The sequence below is a fragment of the Mugil cephalus genome, chromosome 14, assembly GCF_022458985.1.
Source record: "Mugil cephalus isolate CIBA_MC_2020 chromosome 14, CIBA_Mcephalus_1.1, whole genome shotgun sequence".
NCBI classification, from domain to species: domain Eukaryota; kingdom Metazoa; phylum Chordata; class Actinopteri; order Mugiliformes; family Mugilidae; genus Mugil; species Mugil cephalus.
The window spans coordinates 10,916,348-10,936,439 of NC_061783.1; the positions used below are offsets into that span (position 1 = coordinate 10,916,348).

General features: G+C 43.4%; 1 protein-coding gene across 1 annotated transcript in view; it reads right to left on the reverse strand.

Moving 5' to 3' along the window:
* ctnnal1 (catenin (cadherin-associated protein), alpha-like 1) overlaps positions 1-20,092 on the reverse strand; it is a 51,411-nt gene that overhangs the window by 13,079 nt on the left and 18,240 nt on the right. Inside the window, exons 2-6 of the mRNA XM_047605146.1 lie at positions 8,033-8,222; positions 2,820-3,007; positions 2,010-2,129; positions 593-682; positions 130-300 (exon numbers count right to left, since the gene is read on the reverse strand). Of these exons, the coding sequence (XP_047461102.1) occupies positions 130-300; positions 593-682; positions 2,010-2,129; positions 2,820-3,007; positions 8,033-8,222 (759 nt within the window). The remainder of the gene's footprint in view (positions 1-129; positions 301-592; positions 683-2,009; positions 2,130-2,819; positions 3,008-8,032; positions 8,223-20,092) is intronic.

Sequence of the window (20,092 nt, forward strand, 5' to 3'; positions counted from 1 at the left end):
GGCCGTGTTTTTAAAAAGCAGTGAGCTGTTGTAAAGCTTTAGATGAGCATCACTAACAGTATATATGATAACCCTGACTGTGGTGTAGTGTTTAATGACTCCTTCACTGTCTCTAATTTCTGAACCTACCTTGAAATCCTTGATACCATTGTAGATGCTAGCAGGAAGGATCTTGTTCTCCCCACAGCTCCGCGCCTCAGTGACTATCTCGATGACCTGCTCCAGGGCACAGCGCATTCGGTGGAACACGGCGTCTTTGTTGATCCGGGCTGACTCGCAATCTGGGTGCCTCAGACAAGTCTTTGGAAAGGATTGAAAGCGAAATGTCAAAGCTCTTAACCTCCTCAACTCCTTTCAACTTCTATCCCGTGTCATCGCTTTCTCAGCCACGACCATTCGCCTTATTTTATGATCACGTGGCTTGGACTAATAGAGTAATAACACAGATGAAAAAAAATAAATAAATAAAAAGCGTGTTGCATGCAAGCATGTTGGAAATATTGAAATTAAAAGAACCTGAGAAGGCTTTAAAACTCTGATCTGGGCATATCCCTTTGCCCCGAGGTTCGTTGCTGGTGCATTAGCAGTTTACCTTGGAGGCGGTGAGGAGCATCATGGTGCATTTCTCCAGCACTGCCCTGGCTGCTGCCATGCGAGCTTTTTTCTTCTCGTCCTTCAGGTCCTGCAGCACAAACATCACATGGCAACGGGTGGATTTACTTAAGTCACGGCTTCTTAGAACTCTGAGGTTCTCGATGGACAAGAATGTGAAAGACGGATCCAATTTGACACGCATGAAACGTCATGGGTTAACTGTCATGAAACAGGAAGAGATGTTCCCAGAATAGAGAAGAAGATACGCTCTGTATTCCGCACAGAAAATAAACAGCTTGAATTATGTAGATACAGGATTTGGAAAAAGGCGGCGGAATCAACTCCTTTCTGGGCACCTCGCCACAGATTACAAAGGCGATGTGATTATCTGTCATTATTTTTGCCTCTGTGCCTGCTCGTCTTCAATACATGAAGATGGTGAATTTTTCTATAGCGCCGCGTGCTTGCGTGCGCCTGCTTAAGCATGAGTGGGAGTGAATACGAAGGAAAGGGATAAAGAAAAAAAAAAACGGGGTGGCAAACGAGGGGAGCGCGCATTAGCGGCAACGAGCAGCGCTGGAGGGAGATGTGATGTGTGTGTCAAAACACGAGGTGAAATTCAGAAAGAGGGATGGTCGATCCTCCCATCCTGTCTGGATACAGCAGCCGCTGCACTTTACATCAGCTTCTACAGGCAAAGCTCTTTAGCTGCAGAAGCAGAATGTGTGCATCAAAGTGGGATTAGCAGCCTTTGACAGTACAAAGTTAGAAGCCCTAAGTTGGGGTTTTCTTTTCTGACACGCCGAACAAAAGTTCTGTTTCGCAAATTTGCTGCTTTATTTACGTTGCACTGCGGAGAGAATGGAGCGCCCGAAGCGCAGGTCAGTTCGTATCAGTGCTGGATCGTGACGTCTCGCAGGAATATGAGTCAGAACTGACCTCTGCGCCGCCTTTATGGATTGAGATATAGCTCGGGAAAAAGGAACAGAAACTAAATAAGAACTGCCAGAAAATGCCTTATTCCTTAATTTTTAAATCTTTTTTTTGGCAAGTGTAAATATTTTATGCCTGGATTATTGATTTGTTCCGGGTTTGCAGTTTGCATTCATGGGTTACTGCGGATTTCAAAGTCTAATTTCACCAACTGCTTTCAAGTTCAGAATATCATGTTTGCAAAATCTGTTTGGCAGATTATATCTACAAGAATAAATAACTATGAAATAAAAACACTTTTTTTTTTTTTTACCCCGATGAGCCACAAATGAAGAGGCTAATTACAGCATGTTCATAAACCACAGGACATATGGTACATCTGCAGTGCTTTCATTTTTTAAAATTTTTTTTTTAAAGCGAACTGATCATTATGATGCACTTCAAGCAAGCGACGGGAGAGCGATTCTCCACATGCTACTCACGTTCTGTCTGTCTCCTGTGAGGTGAGCAAACTCCACCATCTCGTTGCCAAACTGGCTGAAAATCTGCACAAATTCCTGGAATGTGCTGACTCTTTCAAGATGGTCCAGGGTAACCAGAACCTGAAAAGAGATCAGAGCAGCGGGGTCAGCGGCCGTGTGAAGCTTTTTTTTAATGTATTTCTGATGCTTCGGGATAATAGCAAGAGTCATAAAAATAAAGGTAAGTAGCGACGTGCACCAGGTTTTATCAAGATTTTTACTTTCAATTTCTTTTATTCCACTTCCTCCTTTTGTAGCATTGATGTGATATAATTATATCACTGATATCAGATTAAGTAGCTCCTAACCCGCATTTTAGTTAATAGTAGCCTACGCAGCTGCCAATTTAGCTGCTGAGGGCATGCTAGCTGGCAGCACGAACGCAGCGGCTTTTATCTGTGCCACACAAAGAAGAGGAAGAGATGTAATTGTGTTTGCCAGTAATGGAGAACAGGGGGCTGTCGACTGTCTGTCCAAACAAGGCTAAGCAGTCATGATTAGGCCCCCTGTTTCCATTCTTGGCTCAGTCCACAGCTCCATCCATATCACCCTGTCTGGCTAAGAGCATAGCCAGGTACGATCAGGGGGAGACAGGCTCTGGCTCTGTGTTTTTATGTGGCAGCTAAATGTGCTGCTTCCCTTCAATTACCTTCAGAGCACTCCTTTAGAGGGACGGTGATTATCTATTAGGAAATAAGGGACTCAGGATGGGGTTCGCGAGTGAATTTACGTTTGGGCCGGTATGAGAGCTGTGGGGCCTGCACGTCTCACCTTGTTGCGTGACGTGATTATCTGCTTGATGACGATGCGGTCGGCCAGGACCAGGACTTTGGTGACGGCGGAGAGGAGCAGGCGAGCAGCCTTCACCATCCCCGTCCTGTCGCTGAACACCGTGACGCGTCCGTCCGATGGCGGCGGCGCGGCCGATCCCACATCTGTCAGCTGGGCTATGGCATCGCCTGCAACAGCGCAGAGCAGAAGGCAGTTCGGTTCAGTGACGGAAAATTTATTAAGCGAGGTGTGCCCGTTTGTCCTTTGTTCTCCCAAGACAGAGGGGGGGTGGCAACGTTTTATGGGTCTGTGATATCAAAAACAGAGCTGATAACATTTCTGTCCCTGTTTCACAAACAGCTCAATACAGTCCAGCTTAACCTTGTGCCTGTCTTAATTATCTATATAAACAGTGCATGAGTCATTTTATAGTGTATTTAGTCACACCTTAGTTTCTTAACCCGTTATATGTCTCTCTGTATTGTCGCTTGCTAATTCATTGTGTATTCATGTGAAAATGAGCGCATTGTGACATAACAGCCAGTTAGTTCAGTTTAGGTTCAAACGTCACTAGAAAGGTAAAAATTCAACCGTGTGATCATTTTCAAACCAGACTGACTCTTACACAGTCCAGCCCATTGTCTACAGTGCAGTTGCCAAAACAATCCAATTTGATAGCACTACAAACACCAGCCTCCATTAGTGAGTGAATTAGTTTTACAAATTCTGAATAACATAACCTTGATGGAGATTTATTTTTTTTACTAGTGTATCTAATGAAGTGGCAGGCGAGTCTTTGAAACTACGGCACATTTTGGCTGGTAAATAACTATAACTGCAAAGAGTGTATGTGATACAACTTCTTTTTTTTTTTTTTTTGAACTTCTAACTTCAGTCAGATGGACAGTTTCTGTGAAGGCAAAAGTTTGGTTTAAAGTGCTTTGGTTGGCTTGAAGACATCTGACAAACAATCAGGTGAGCCAGAAGACGCTAGGTGTTTTTTTTTTTTAATACCATCTGGCCTGGAAGCACCTTATGGGCCCCAACAGAAAGATCTACGGGATGTGCCAGGGGAGAAACACCTCTGTGGCCACTTTGCTTTCCTTTGCCTGCTGTCAATGAGATCTGTATCCAGAAAAGAGGCAGAACATGGAAATATGGACAGTTAACTAATAATTTCTTAAATGGTTTCCTACTTAAAACTCCACCGTGGCATTTTCCTCTAGTGTAACACTCTCCACCTCTGAGAGTACATGTCGTTCTGGACGTGATGACACCCAACGGTACTATATACAGCACAATGACACGACAGCAATGCCAACTTGACCCAGACACTTCCTGCATGCTTCCTAGAGCCAATTTTAGGGCATAAAACTTATGTAACCAAACACATTTAGCAAACACGCCAAAGAAAATACATAGAACATGCCTTTTTAGAAATACACAAGTGATTTATGTACAGGGCTTTCCCGTATTACAAAACCCCAAAATAGGCAAATGTGCAGGGATAAGAACAGGACGGTCGAAAGGAGAAAGAGCTCAGTAAAGCGGGAGTAGAGGAGGCAGGTCGCTATCAGCCCGTGCAGCCCGGCCTGGCTGTCAGTCTGTTTGGTTTGGCCGGTCCTTTAAAAGAAGCAGCACCGCCAAACTGATTGCATCCGACAGGCTGCTTTTCAGTGCCAGCTCTGCTAACCAGTTAAAACACAGAGGCCTGGTTCACAGAGAATGTTGCACAAACCCCCGTGACCCGAGCAGGGTGGAAAACAGAGGCCTGAACCGACTCTCGCCTCCTCATTGGCAGAATAATAGGGCAGATCTTCATAGATGTAAAACAAGGGGACCCCACTGGTCCCATGCATATCACGTCTAATTTATTCTGTTAAGATCATACTACATATTTTATACCTCGTACGAATGACTGAGTGATATGTCCAAACTTAAAAAGGTTAGTCCGTGATGTATGTGTTTCATCTAGCTCCGTCTGCCACCATTTCACACATGGACTGTATCAGGACTAATCTTCTTAAATAACGTGAATGGTGGTTGTGAGGCTCAGCATGGAGGCTTTGGCCACCGCCATCTAAGCAGTGCCTGACTCCACTCCTAGCTAACGACTGATCCAAAAATGGGTGGACTTCGACCATGAGCGAGGCTGAAACCTTTAACACTTAATGACGCCCATTCTTATTCAATTTAAACTAAAACGCACCCCAATGCCATTGTCATAAATGGAGATATTAGCTATACAGAGTTTGACATTTTAATATTTTAATGACTTGTGGGGCTAGCCTCTAGTGGCCACTTTAGTAAGCTTCCAGCTTCATGTTTCAGAGGTCATATATCTGCTATGAGTTTATCCTGGTCTCTCACAGAAAACCTGTGAATGTGCAAATGACACAGAGAGACTGAGTGAAACGGACAGACACGGAGATCTAACACAGATTGACTTCGCTGACCTGCCTCATTGGATCTCTCCACTGCTCCGATGATGGGTAGCATCTAATTAAACTAGTGCTCTCAGCCTGCTTTTATTTCATTCATTATAGAGCACAAGGCTGAAGCCTGCCTGATTAAACTCTCCCTGCAGCTAGGTATTAGAGAAATGTCAATCCTTCGCTAACTAGCCCTTCTCGCTCTGGGAAACTTTAAAAAACAAAACAAAAAAAAAATGTTTAAAGGCTTTCTTTTTCTTTTTCATCCCTCAAGATGAAGTCTCCCATCATTTGTTCAAAAATAGTCAGACAACACACAGTTTTTTTTTGTTTTTTTTAATTTTTATTTTTATCAGGGAACAATTGTACAGTGTCTGTCAGGAAAAGTGCAACAGGAAACTGCTAAAACACCTCCCTCCCCAGGAGAACAGCGAGACCTGGAATAAATTAGTCACCGTGGGCAACACACGTCCACACACTGCACAAATGCACTTCACCCGTCCACACAAATTTTCTCATCAGCCCATTCTCCTCCTCCTCCCACCAGCGCTCGCTTTGTCTGAGTTTTAGCCATCTTTACAAATCAGCGCTGTGTGGGGATTAAACGCTTTGCTGGTGCCCCCCCTACATAAACCTATTATCACGGTGTTTTGTCTAAAATCTTATCCAGTGTGATACTGTACTCGGCCCGCTCTGTAGAAGGCTAAATGAGGGCCTTGTTTTGTCTGATAAGAACAGAACTGGCAGTAACGAAGAAAAGTTACACCTAGAAAGCGGGGGCCGCTATCTAAAAGAAAGTTGAAAGAAAGTTTGGAGTGATGGAAGTATGATGGAGTACCTTTAAGGTAAGTTTGGAAAAAAGAAGCTCTGATAAAACCATCACCTTAATTCTCAGTATCAATAAAAGCCGTTAAATGTTAATTCATGTAGGTGACTTTCCTGTTTTTTCACCTCTCCTTAAAGTTTCTACCACCTTCCATCCGATTTCAGTTAACTCAGAGCCATTTCAGCTTCAAAACTACTTCACTTAGCTATGAAATATATTTTCACTAGAATAATGTGGTCATTGATTTATTCACACCTTGCCTATGGCGATGCTTCTGTGCAGCTCTTCTCTGGAGCCATTATTCAATGTGCTTGCAGGTCTGTCAGTGTTCTCAGGGTTGTAACTTCTGTTACGCTTTTGGATTTCCCTCACACAAGGACTAGCACTGTTGGTATGCAGACCACAGCTGGATTTCCAACAAGAAGATGCAGAAAATGGCATATATTTAAAAAAAAAAAAAAATCCAAGATAAATCAAAATCGGGGTTGGCTCTGCGGTTAGCACTGATGCCTCCCAGCGAGAAGCTCTGGGTCTGGGTGGAGTTTGCATGTTCTCCTTGTGTCTGCGTGGGTTTTTCTCCACGTACTCTGGTTTCCTCCCACCTCCAAAGACATGCTCGCTGACTGGTTGAATGGTGATTCTAAATTGACGCCAGGTGTGAGTGTGAGTGACAATCGTTGTGTTAGCCCTACGATAGACTGGCGACCTGTCCAACGTGTACCCCGCCTCTCACACAACGACAGCTGGGACAGGTCGATTTTAGCGGCAAAACCTATTTTCTAAACCCAACCCTTCTTCTCAGAGTCTGCGTCGCAGCCTTTGCCACTTCCCTCCACCGATTGTACTTCAAAAGGCAAATGGAACTGAGCAGATCGTGTTGGAGTTGGAGCAAATACATCTTGACCACATTTCCACTGCAATGCAGGCAAGAATGAAGTGATGTGAGTGGGCATTGGCTGAGACAGAACAAGCGTTTATATGCTTGTCTGGAGATGAGCGAGAAATGAAAGATGGTCAAGGGAACGCATTTCGGATCAATCACAGTTGTTGCCATCTCCACTGTCACAGTGGAGGAGCACAAGATTTAAAATGCAGGACCACGGGGGGAAAGGAAGCCTATATGCCGGATGGTTCAAGTTCACTCCCTAATCGGCATGTTTTAGAGCAGGTGGAAAAACGTAGAAATGCAGACGTGGAGAGAAACTTAAACAGAGCGACCCTGTCAACTGGCAAATACAAAGCCTGGAAAAAACAAAAACAAAGAAATCACGGGGCCCAACCCCGGGTCAGGTTGAGAAGTATTTGTATGCATGACAAAGAAGCTGTCACTGAAGTGAAGAATATTAGGAAAACTCCTTCAGTCTCACCAACGGTCTAATGGATAAAGTTTCCAGTAACCCTCTATCAGAGTCTGTATTATGTGCTTTCTGAGCCAGCATAGACACACATTCATTCCCTCCTGCTGCTACACAGCACCCTTGGGTGAAGCAGCACTTTTTTTTTTTTTTTTAACATCCAACCTAATAACAACAATGTCTTTAGAGCACTCTGGAGGTCCTCTAGTTTAATACACTTTGACAGCCAGGTTTTCCGGACTAATCGAAATTTGTTAAAATTGGATAACACTGTGAAGCCTGAAGGTGATGCCTGGTGCTACACAAAACTGTCACCATTTGTCTCAACAAAACAGCTTATTGGCTGACCAGGTCATCGCACCCTCAGTGGAAATTTCTGAACATCCTGAAGCCATGACTCTGCGCATGATAGGAAAACACATTATGAAGGAACATTTAGGATAAAAAAAAAAAAACTCACAGGTTCTTCACTACAGCAAAATACCCAACAGGTGTCAACCCTTACCACAACAAAAAGAAAGGCCTGGCAACGTGATAAGTTTAATTGTGGCGATTCAGTGAAATGTCGAATACGAATGAGGTCCGGCCAAAGATGCCTACCTGCTCTGCGTGCCTCGAAGCAGGCTTGGCCCATCTCATCTTTCAGCTCCTGGTTCTCGGCGGCGATGGCCTCTCCGACGGCGACGAAGCGCCCCACTGCCACACTCACTGCCTGACCCACCCTGTGTATGGCTGCCAGGGTCCGCTCGGACTTCTTCGGCTTGTCTTTGTGGTTGATCAGAGTGGTGATCTGCAGGGATGAGAGGAGAAGAAAAAAAAGAAAGAAATTGAAGTAACTCGTTTCTCTTTTGCTTTTTCAATGAGCACAAATCGAGGATCTATTTTTTGTTGTTGTTTGTTTAACCCAGCACTTGTCTTCAATTAACTCAACCACCATCACATGATTAAATTACTAAATTTGTTGTGAGGTTCTATGGTAATGGTGTCAACCTACACTAGAACATAAGCAAGCAATCAAGCATAACATAATGACCACCTTCCTAATATCGTGTAGGTCTCCATTGTGCCATGGGCCTTCTGAGGGCATCGTGTGGTGTCTGAAAACAGAATCTAAGTGGGAGCCTTTAGGTCCTATGGGTTTAGGGGAGGCGTCTCTGTGGATCAGGCTTGTGCCAGTGTGTCCCATAGATACATGATGAGTTTGGGATCCAGTGAATTTGGAGGCCAGGTCAATACCTTGTGTTGTTCACCTTGTGATGTTTGTGGTCTACGGATGGATCTACACAAACGAAAGTTTTCCATGTTGCATTGTCTAAAGATGGGTAAGGTAATTTACTTCTACTGTTTGTAGGCTGATAAAAAAACACTACATTATTTTTGTATGCGGATGAGCTGATATATCTGATGTTCAGTTTTCTGAGGAAGGAAAATCAGATGCATGCACCTGCATTGTTGCACATTTCCAAACTAGAATGAAAGCATCTAGTTCACCAGTGAAAGGATGCTGTGACTATAACTAGTGTGGAGCACACACTCCATTTGCTGGTACGGTTTTGACTAGTGATGAGATTTTGGGATGCACCACGAGGTTTACCTACAGCGAGTGGCAAGAGGGCATACATGCACCCAAAGCCCGACACCGCTCACAGAATGCCATCAAATGTGAAGAAGAACGGCAGCTGTGACATTTACAATAGAGTCCACTGCTGGGAACACAGAAAAACACATGCATGGATCTCAGGTGGGTCCTCTTAGTGGTAATTGACGGTATCAATTATGAATGGGTAGAGCCAATTATCATCAATTATTCATTGATTGCTTCCGCTCTCTCCAGCTGTTATCATTGTGTCTGCGAGTGTGAGGCTGTGACCGAGGGCGTCAGCGCTCCAAAGCATTTGGGTCAGGAAATGGTGGGTGGTGATTTTAATTGGTCCACGGCTGCAGGTGGTCCAAGTGGGGGAATCTTTTACAGTAAAGTCTTTGTGGGCTCCAGGACACACGCTGCTTCTGCTGAGCTCAGATGGCTTTTTGAACGAGCTGCATCCTGACACAGGAATGTAACACGCCAGGCTGTCGCCAACAAAAGGCTCCGAATGAAACCCTTTGAAATGTGTTCAGATATATATGAAAGATTAAAACCCTTTTCAGCCACAGATGTCGTGGAAATTTGACAGTTTTGTTAAAGATCAGCACCTCACAGGGGGGGAAAGGGGACAGACTGTCACTAAGCAACTGTCCTCATTCAGATGCTGATTTGTTATGCAACACTTTCACCCTTGTGCATGACTATTTAAACACTTGGGCCTTAAACCTCCTTTGTGCCACAACACCGGAGCCAGAATTAGGTTGACTCAGCAAACTTTCTGAGCTGCCATCCTGTGAGACCTGACCCACATTAAACTGTTCATCACTCATCATCCCCACTGACAGCTTCCTCAAGCATCACTGAGCTGCAGAGAATGATTCTGACAACACGTTTAACCCTGATAAAGGTGTTTGAGAGAATTTGCTCTGCATGGCAAATATGTGTCAGGATAGTTTGGTAATATGGCAATCTCTGTTTTTGTTCCGAGCCCGTTAAACGTTGATGCCACCTACAGCCTCTGGCAGAAAGATAACTGCTCAGTAGCTGTGTTTCCATTAGTTTGTCGCAAAATAAAAGTAAATGAAATTTTGATAAAGTTCAATCGCGCATTGTACGTGTTTCCATTTAAAGGTGTTTTGCAAATGAGCTGTAACTGAGTTTGCAAAAAAAAAAGAAGTTTCCATTGCACTTTTGCAATGCACTTTTATTTCGATACGTTTGAAAAACCACCTCATGAGTGTGTTAAGGTGTTTTAGTGATATTTGCGTTTCCATTTCATTGCATTTTTCTATCACAATATTTAGGTTTTGCGCACGTTTAAGCGTAACAGAAACGCAGTGATGGATATGGTGGCCAGATTTGAGTTTGTTTTGTAAACATGTTTGAGGCTCCTGGAAAATCCTGGAAAAAGTTTGAAATTGTTTCAAAGTTTTTAGGCCTCAAAAAGAGGACATGTAAGAATGAAAAAAGAGGATGGCTGGTTACCCTAGTGATGGACGCCACAGACGCCATGTACAGAACACCTTAACACACATTTATTGAAATGAAAATCTTCATGATTGCCACTTTAAATTTATTGTTGCCACGTCCACTATGACATTCAATAAATATATTTGTTTCAGTTAATTTCACTGTCAGCAAGAACCCCAATCTAAGTATTTACATTTGGTCCAAAAGAGAGCGCTATTGGAGCTGATAACAATCTTTCTACACATCTATAGAGCTTAAACATTATTCTGCTATGAAAAGCAGGACAAGGGAAAAACACATATATTAAAAAATGGCTTAAGAGATTAACAAATACACCAATTAGGCATAACATTATGACCACTGACAAGTGTTATTCAGTAAACACCTTGTTCTGCTGAAAAACGTTTGGATCTGGTATTCCTGTGGACGTTACTTAGACATATACCACCGACCAGGCATCCCGACTCTATGGCAACAAAAACATGAAAAACAGCACAAGGTGTTGACCTGACCTCCAAACTCACTAGATCCCAAACTGGTCAAGTATCTGTGGGATGGTCCACAGAGGCCTGTCCCTTCAGCCCAGAGGACACAAAGTCCCAACATTGTGTCACCAGACACCACAGAAAAACCTCAGAAGACCCATGTCCATTCTCTGATGAGTCACAACTGTTTTGGAGGCACAAGGGAGACCTACACAATATTAGGTCATAATGTTATGCCTGATTGGTTAAAAAAAGGGCACACCGAAAGACTGGAGTTGTAATGTGCGAGTGTTGTACACGAGTATCATATTATGAGCCACACTGGCAGCTCTGATGAGAAGCTGCTACACTGACACAAAACACATGACCTCCCACACATTTATCCCTTTTTCTCAGGTTCCATCTGTTGGCGTCACCACATTTCTCCAATTTGCTAAAGAGAAATTGCTACTCGTCAAACTGCCTCCCCCCCAGCCCTTGCTCTCCATTCTCCGACGCACTATTGTGCTGCTGCAAGATCTTGACCCTGAAGTGCACATAAAGCACCTCTTTCAATGCATCACTTTATGTACCACTGGCATTATCCCCATTATCTCAACTTCCTTTCCTGCGACGCCAGTGTTTCTGAATGACTCATCCACGCAGAGAAGGATACTCCTTAGAAAACACCGGTTGGCTGGACATTATGCAGCCATACAGAAGGAATTAGGGCACTGTGACACATGATTCAGACCTACGTCAGAGAGACTGTTGTTCAACATTAGATGGAGTTCACGTTATTTAACAGACCTAATTAATGTTATTTTTTTGTGATGTAAGCTATACGTTTCTGATTCATGATTCCGCACTTTTCTCTGCAGCGTGCATGCATGCGTGTCTGGATGCAGAAAAAAAGCAGCACTCGTACAAACACAAAGAACACTGAATCTGGCACCGACCCAAAAACAAGGCTCTAGAAGGGCGGGTGAGGGCATGAGAGAGGAAGCTAACCTCTAAGTGAGAGGATTACAGAGAGATGACAGGGAGAGAAAGTGCCAGAAAGAAACTGCTTGAAACAGACAAAGGGAAACAAAGGAGGATCAAAGGTGACGCAGAAAGTCACCTGTCTATAGGTCTTCCTGTGTGAAAAAGCCCTCGTCTGCACGTCGACAGCCGAGGACGGCAAAGTTAGTTTAACAAGTTTGACACGGAGGGTCTGTGAAAGACAAATAACGAGGCAAAAGTCCCAGTGAATTACAAAGACAGAGCAGAGAGCTGGGATTTCCTCCATTAGGGATTACTAGGTGGGTACATTTACTGGGCTGTGCAAACAGGAACAGAGCAGGGTGGAGAAAGCATAATATTGATACAGTGCCATCGCAGAAGAGAGGCCTCTTTGTTTGTGTATGTTTCAAAGTAACTTTTGTCGGTGTGCAGAGAGACTGTGAAGAGAGGAAAGCGCACATTCATTTCACATGTGTCGGTGAAAGAGCTGAAAATGAGGGTTTCTTTTTCAGGGCTGAGTGTCCATACTGACTGAAGATCCTCTCCTAGTACTGATTTAGTTCCTAACAACTCTTCTGTGCTCATCAAAATTACATTTTGCCCCATGAAAATAATGGTTTCTAACCTTAAAATTCTGTAACACCTTCACTTTGTTCATGTAGGGCTGTGCGGTATACCAATGTTTTCCTTTATGATATGAATTTTTAATATACCGGCATACCTGTAGGACCATTTTCAGGACAATTTTCAATGTAAACACGCTTGGTGCGACTGCGTCACTGTTATGTGAGGTGTGGTGAAGATGGAAAGGTCTGAAAAATTAAGCGAGAACGAGAATGAGATGACCGTGTTGGTTGTTTGATTGTTTTTTTTTCCCGGGTGACCAGACATCCCCGATTTCTGGGGACAGCCCTCGTTTTGGCTGACCTGTCTCCCGGCTATAGCTGTCCCCACCTGTAGCTTTAAAAATGCAAAATAAAATGTTGCGCGCAGACTACAGTTATTACGGTAACAGGTCATGCCGCTATTGACATTACACACTTTTTAAATGTTTAAATGTTTAAATATGAATAAATATGTCAACATAAATTAAAACGGTACTGTTCCCATTCTTTCATTTCATCTTGATTATTTTTTTTGTCCACGGATTTCCACGTCAGCAGGCAGTGCTAACACGGCGCCATGCAAACCTGTTTTACTACAAGTGGCATTATTCTACAATATTTACTCATCATCACAGTAAAATAGTCCATGAATTCCTCACTCAACCAGCTGAAAATGTTGTGAACACGTGATTATGCATGGGGGGGGGACTAGCGTGACACCGTCAGAATTTTGAAAAACACCATGTTATATATAAGAATGTCGCCAAGCAACACAATGTACATTCCTGCTATGCAGTAAATAACAGCAAAGAAGGCGTGTCAGATGGGTGTGAACAATGTAGGATTTTAAAAAAAATATACAGTTTTGTGAATGTTTCATGAGGATGTCCGTTCATTTAACAGATGTATAAAACTTTAAGGGTACACACAACGCAATGTAAACATGCATGTTTGATTAGAAGAAGTCTTCAGACACACAGTTTATGGACAAAGCCTCTTAAAAGTCAATACCAATAAAATAATGTGCTCTTTTCTTTATAGGCTGCTGCTCAATCATTGACACTGGCTACAGCTTCAGTTTACTGTGTATCTCGCCACTGTCCAATGTCTATTTAACCCTCACTGTGTAAGGTTGGCTATGCTCTGGTGCATTACAGCTGAGTTTGAAAGCAGTAAAGTATCAGGCCCAAAGGCTCCAAAATCAAGGATGTCACCAATAATTTAAAAACCATGAAATCTGTTAAATAAGCAGTTATGTTTTTGTTTTTTTTAGATGCAAAGTAAGAACTCAGAACAGATGTGTTTATAGACCGGAGAAGAGGGGTAGCTGAATAGCTCCGCAGCCTGAAAAGCCTGCTCCCCTCCCGTTCGGGGTTGAGTCACCTGTGCCACGCTGGCTCGAATACAGAGGGTTTTGCTGTGGAGGGTAAAACAGCTTAACCTTCCATCTAATTTGATGAATGTGTGGAGTCAGGTTGAAATGTGCATGGTGGTGTGTAGTGACCCATTTGTCCCCATTACTCCCTTACATCACCATTAGGAATTTATCAAAATCTCAAATCGGAAACTGGAACACACGCACACACACAGACACACAAACAGATCGTTAAAACATCAGAACCTGTCCATGTTGGTTTCTCCCATGGTTAACAACCAGTCGATTCCCACCCGGTCACCTCTCATCCCTTTCATCGCACATAATTAGACGATCACTACAAGGCCGTTTCAACGGCTTACTTGGAACAACACAATAACACAACAAGCTTCCACCCACTGGTTAGCCGGAAATCGTGAGCAACACCTCAAGGACACAGTGACGGACTATACATCAGGGATAACAAAAGCTGGAAACATATTTGGCTGCCTCCCATGGCGACTGACTGAGTGTTACCGAATGACAGAGCTCGCGGAGGGTTTGGTTTCATTCCTTCTCTCTGCTCGTTCATTCCCCCTCCCCGGTTCACGTTCTCGGTTCGTGCAGTGGTATAAATGTGTAGATAAACGGGGGTGGCTGGGGAAGAAAGATCTGCGTTGCTCACATCAGATCAATTCACAGCCACTTCTCCAGCAGCAACTGCCCATCAATCTTAAGGATCAGGAATTCTTTTCAAGCAACGGCAGCGAGTTTAAAGAAGTTGGACGCACATAGACAGTGCAGATGTTGCAGACGTTGTGGTTGGCTAGTGTTACGCTTGTAATGCTATTGGTTTTAGGACTAATTCGATTAGCTGTTCACTCTGAAAGGATCCCTTCTGTCTTTCATTTAGTTTTTCTTTTTTTGACCCTTTGACAATTAGGGTATTTACTGCTCCTTTTACACGAGCCACAAAATGCTTGACGTTTGAAGGGACAACATCAGCCGTAAGCCATGAGAACATTGCTGCTTGACAACTGTAGGCGTCTAGAAGTCACCTTGACTAACTTTTTACATTTTCCTCAGTCATATTACAAAATCACAGAGAAAACTGACTAAATTTCAAGAAGTTGACAAGCACGACAACTTGCGAACTCTACCTTAACAAAAATGTCCAGTTCCTAGGTTCATAGGTTGTTCGCCACCACTATATTTCTTGCAAGTATTCCTCTGATGTGTTTGCATTCAGTTTTTGACATGTTCCTTTTGTCTTCTTAGAAACCCATCGCCCCACCAATCCTTTAGAAGTGAAGAAGTTACTGAGATGAGTGGCGAAAAATCTTCAAGAAACTAGAAGTGCAGTTGGCTTTTTTTTTTTTTTTTTTTTAAAGTTTTTGGACAGTGCTTCGGTCTGATTCATGTCTGAGGTTGTCCCCATGTCTTACTTGTCCTTCAGCCAAATGAAAAGTGAACTTTTTATATTTTTCTGAAGCAAACACACTAAATGTAGATCTCCGATTAGGAACCAAGCTGCTCACACCTCGATCAGCAATCAAACTCAAGGATATCTGTGTTTGAATGTGAGGAGTAAAGGAAAAACCTGTTTATAGTGAGAGAACACCTGATATTTTCTCTACGAAAAAGTGTTGGCAGATAAAAGTATTTATTTGGCTTGTGTTTAGTTGTTTTGAATATGGGGAAGAAATAATTGGGCAGAAGTTTGACAAAGGAGACGAAGAAATGAAGCTCAGTTTTGTTTACTTGTTTCTCAGATGAGACTGTCAGCATTATTTTATCTGACGTGAGTTTGTCCTGAGTTTAAAGTCTCCATCTGTGAAAGCCTTGGTATTTTTCTGTTTGTGTACACCTCAGATTGCGGTTCTCGTTACATAAACTCCACAGCATATGCATCGCTTTGTTAAACAGGGAAAGGAGTACTTCCAGGTCTCATTTCAGCCAATTACAGCACAAAGGGATCATTGTTACCAGGGGAACTGCACAGGGAAGGACACCGTGAATGTTGGCCTTATCCTTGTGGATTTCTCCCGGAGATTTCCAGACTTTCTTCTTGCCTTTGGATCTGAACCGTGGTACCCTTGAAAAAGACAAGCTTCTGTTCTTCACTGATGCAAAGACAGACGGGGCTGCCTGTTCACCGGGGACAGAGCGAAAGAAAAAACCAGAACATGAGAGGGAAGGGATGAAAGTTACACTGAACATGCACTTTAATGGGCGAGCAAATTCCTTCCAAATTGTCTGCAAGCAGACAGGAGTTCGATGCCTCGCTGGTTGACAGCCAGATTCTGGAATACGGGGAGATGAGAAGCGAGACAAGGGACTCAGGAGGTCAGCGAATGCGGCTAAATGGAAAGAGGTGAATAAAGAGAAGGACATCTGCACCGAACTTTACCGGAACTTTTTTCTTCCTCACAGAATATCTACTGTCGTCCTTATTTATTTTATTTTTTTCCTCCACCCACCTCCTCTTTATAAGGCTTTTCTGGAAGGGATTCAAGTCTGTCCCTGGAGGTGATCTGCTGCAGCACAGTACAGTGCGATACAGTACGGTAACAGCTTGCAATGTTTATGCTGCATCCTTCAGGGTACGCTGTAAAACCACGTGTGCAGAACAGCAGCAATTTGGAGGATCAGACACTGCACCATCAGCCTGTTGCACTGCAAAAAGGGCACGCTCGGGGAACACAGGCCCCGGCTCATTCTCTACTTGTAGGTACTACTATTAAAAGGACATGTAGACAACAAAGTGAGAAATTGGCCCCGGTGAGTAAAGCTAGTAAAACACATCAGGCTAGTGGCCAATTAAGAAATACGCTGCAACAATGAGTCATCTGCCCTCATCTAACAAATACAGTACAAGTAGCACTCACTCTCTCTCAACTGTCTACAGACGCAATGGAAAGTTACATCGCCAGCTAACAGCAGCAGAATACAAAGTTTCTGGTGTAAATTAGGAACACAGGGCTCCAGTTCAAATTAGCATCGGAGCTGAGCTGAACAACATCCATATGTAGTCCTGACTGGCCACGCATTCCTCAGGAAGTAGACGGCATACGTAGAGCTATTTACATTTTGTACTTACACAAACGCACACACACACACATTTACATATGCATGAATACCTGCACAAACATCCACACATGCCACAAGTCCTCCTGAGCTTTCACCCCGGAGGGGTTTGAGTTTAAATTTTAATCTTTGTTCAGTTTCTAAAACCCCGTAAGCATCGATATCGTGCCAGAGCCACTGCTAGGGAACCGGCAGAGAGAAGCACAAGCTAAAGAATTCAGCTGCTTAAGAAAGTAAATAACCCCAAGAATCAAACCCTGAGTGAAAGTCTACCGGTGAAATGTGCGGTTATTTTGTTGAAACTCAACATACGCAGTTGTTAACACAGCAAGGATGTCTATTTGCACACTCACAAGCAGCGACTTAAAGCGTGAAGTGGGCGTGCGGGGAAAGTGAAAGTATGTCTTATCAGCACAGACAGAAGGTGTTAGCTGAGGTGGAAGTGGAGGTCATGGAGAAAGCTTCAAAATCACGCTCCTCGAAATCTTTTTAGGACAATTCAGTCCGACTTGAGGGCCCCATTAGAAGAGGGCCCCCTAAAAGAACTCAGTGCAGACAATAGGCCTGACTTTATAAGGCCGCACTCAACCTCTGAAACCCTTTTCTTTTTATTTGATATCACTATGATGAATACTAAAACAGTTACACAGTGGAGTGAAGTCGTGCATGTCCTACAATGATAACATCATTCAAAAAATACAGTATTTTCTTTAACCTAAGTCTTAACGGACAGCCCAGTGTCTGCTTTATCATTCTCCCAGTTGAACAAATGTTATTTGAGCACTTCAGTTTTTATTGACTTTAACTGCAATGGCACACACTGAGACTGGTAAAAAATAAAAAGACACTCAAAGAAAGAATTATTCCCGAGCAAATAAATAGTCAGATGGTACAAACAGAAAAAAATACTTTCTGCAACTTTTATGTCTTGGTGCTGTCTTAATTCCTTTTATCTTTTGTGAGCAACTATAATTATGACCGACTTTTTTTTTTTTCTTAAAAAAAAAAAAAGGGATTCAATCTGAAATCCTATCAGATTCATTCTGAACAGCGTTGCCTGTAAAGTTTCAGGTTCAGGCCTAGAAAAAGTCTAAATGGCATATTGGCTTTGGATATTCTTGCTTTCAGACACAACTAAGAGCTGCCTTCTTTTGGTTCCTGCCTTTATACGCAGCTGTTTGCTGAAGCTATTTACTGACCGCACAAGAGCGTATTGATCTTCATCTCTAAACCTCACCAAGGAAGCAAGAGTTTTTCCCCCAAAATAGTCAAACTTTTGGTTTAAAATTGTATTTAAACCAACATGCATTGTCGCCATCGGGTGCCGAAGGCTTCCGTTGCCCGGGCGAGCTCTAATTTGCGGTCAAATCGAAGCTTGCACGCCTGTAGCTCACGGAGCCAGTTTCCATTGTGTGATTAAAGTCCAGGCGGAGGACAGCGACGGTAAACATGACGGGTGAGAAAGCGGGTGACATGTGACAAAAAGATACGCATCAGAAGACGAGCGCATGGCATGAGCCTTGGCCCACTCGCTCGTGTATGCCAACAGACGTGCCGCCAGTGAGACAGACAAGCATGCGGGGACACTGATGGAGGTTGACAGAGAGAAGTGGGGGTTTAATGAGGCTTGCAGATACAGAGGCAGGCAAACAGAGAGGAGGGGCTGCAGACAGTAGAGACGACCTGAACGGAATACATGGCAGCGGTGGAATGGGTTTTTGGATCAGACCATTGTAGCGGCATGAGAAAAGGCCACTCTTTGGCCTTCAAGCTTTGGCTCAACAATCACAGCTGACATTTGAATATGTGGACAGGCAGATTGAATCCACAGCAAACATCAGTGAGAAAGGTTATCACTGATGAATAATAACTAGCTGCATCCCAGCGCGTACAACCAACTACTCAAGAGGGACAATGGGACACAATAGAGCCTCGTTCCTCTTTAGAGTCTGAATGGCACACGGGGAGCATGGTTCTTTTTAAAATGACACCTGTTTTTAAGGCTTTTATTCATTTAATGCCAATAAAAAAATGACTTCCTGCGCCTTTGACAACTCGGCGGTTTCATTCAGCATAAAGGCCAGACTTTGTAAAGGTTGAACTGATGAACATGAGAGCATTATCGACATAGAGAGGTCACATTTTTAACAGTCTTTACTACATTATAACAAAACAGTTTTTTTTTTTCGATTTCACCTTACGCCCGACAGTGCAAAATGACTAATGAGAGTTATGATGTAGTGTCAGCGCATGAGATCTGCATACCTTGACTACAAAAAGAAGCCTTTGCCTGTACAGGACAAGCGGTGAGAACGCAAACCTCGACAATCCCATCGTTCACAAAGCCACACAAGCAATTTTAAGGATTAAAGCTAAGACGTGATGCAATTTGTTTTCCACCTTGGGCAGTCTGACTGTGAACGATCTCATGTCTGCACTTGCGTGCCACACAGAAATAAGTTCGGTATGCATTGCTGCATATCAGGTATGTTAGCGGACAAAGTATCGTAGTCCTGGGCTCCGTTCCAAGCCAGCACAAGTTCCTGTGTCGACATTAATCAGTGTGTAAAAAAAAAGCTTTTAAATTCAGCTTCTTTTTTTTTTTTTTTTGTTAAGCAGCAGCAAATTATGCCACTAATGTTTTCAGCTCTATGCTCGCTGTGTTCTAAGTGGCATTGGACTCTGACATATGGGAAATATGGTGAATATGATGCATATTAAAACGTGTTCCTAGCTCCTCTGGCCACTGTGGCATGTCAAGGCTGTGATCTCCACATAGCTGCATAGAGGTAAAGAGGAGAAGGGACAGCCATTGAAACACACACACACACACACACACACACACACACACACACACACACACACACACACACACACACACACACACACACAGCTTGCATTCAACAGAACACAATACATCTTTTCATTCCTCCTTGCTCACGTAATTCTCTGGATGGTAGGTGGGAGGGAGATGGAGAGAGACAGAAACAGAGAGAGACACAAAGGGAAAGTCAGGGACGGGTCAACCAAGGAGAGGAGAGATGTGCCCTGAACACAGTGTAACTGCCGGGTCAAACTAACTGAGGCTGT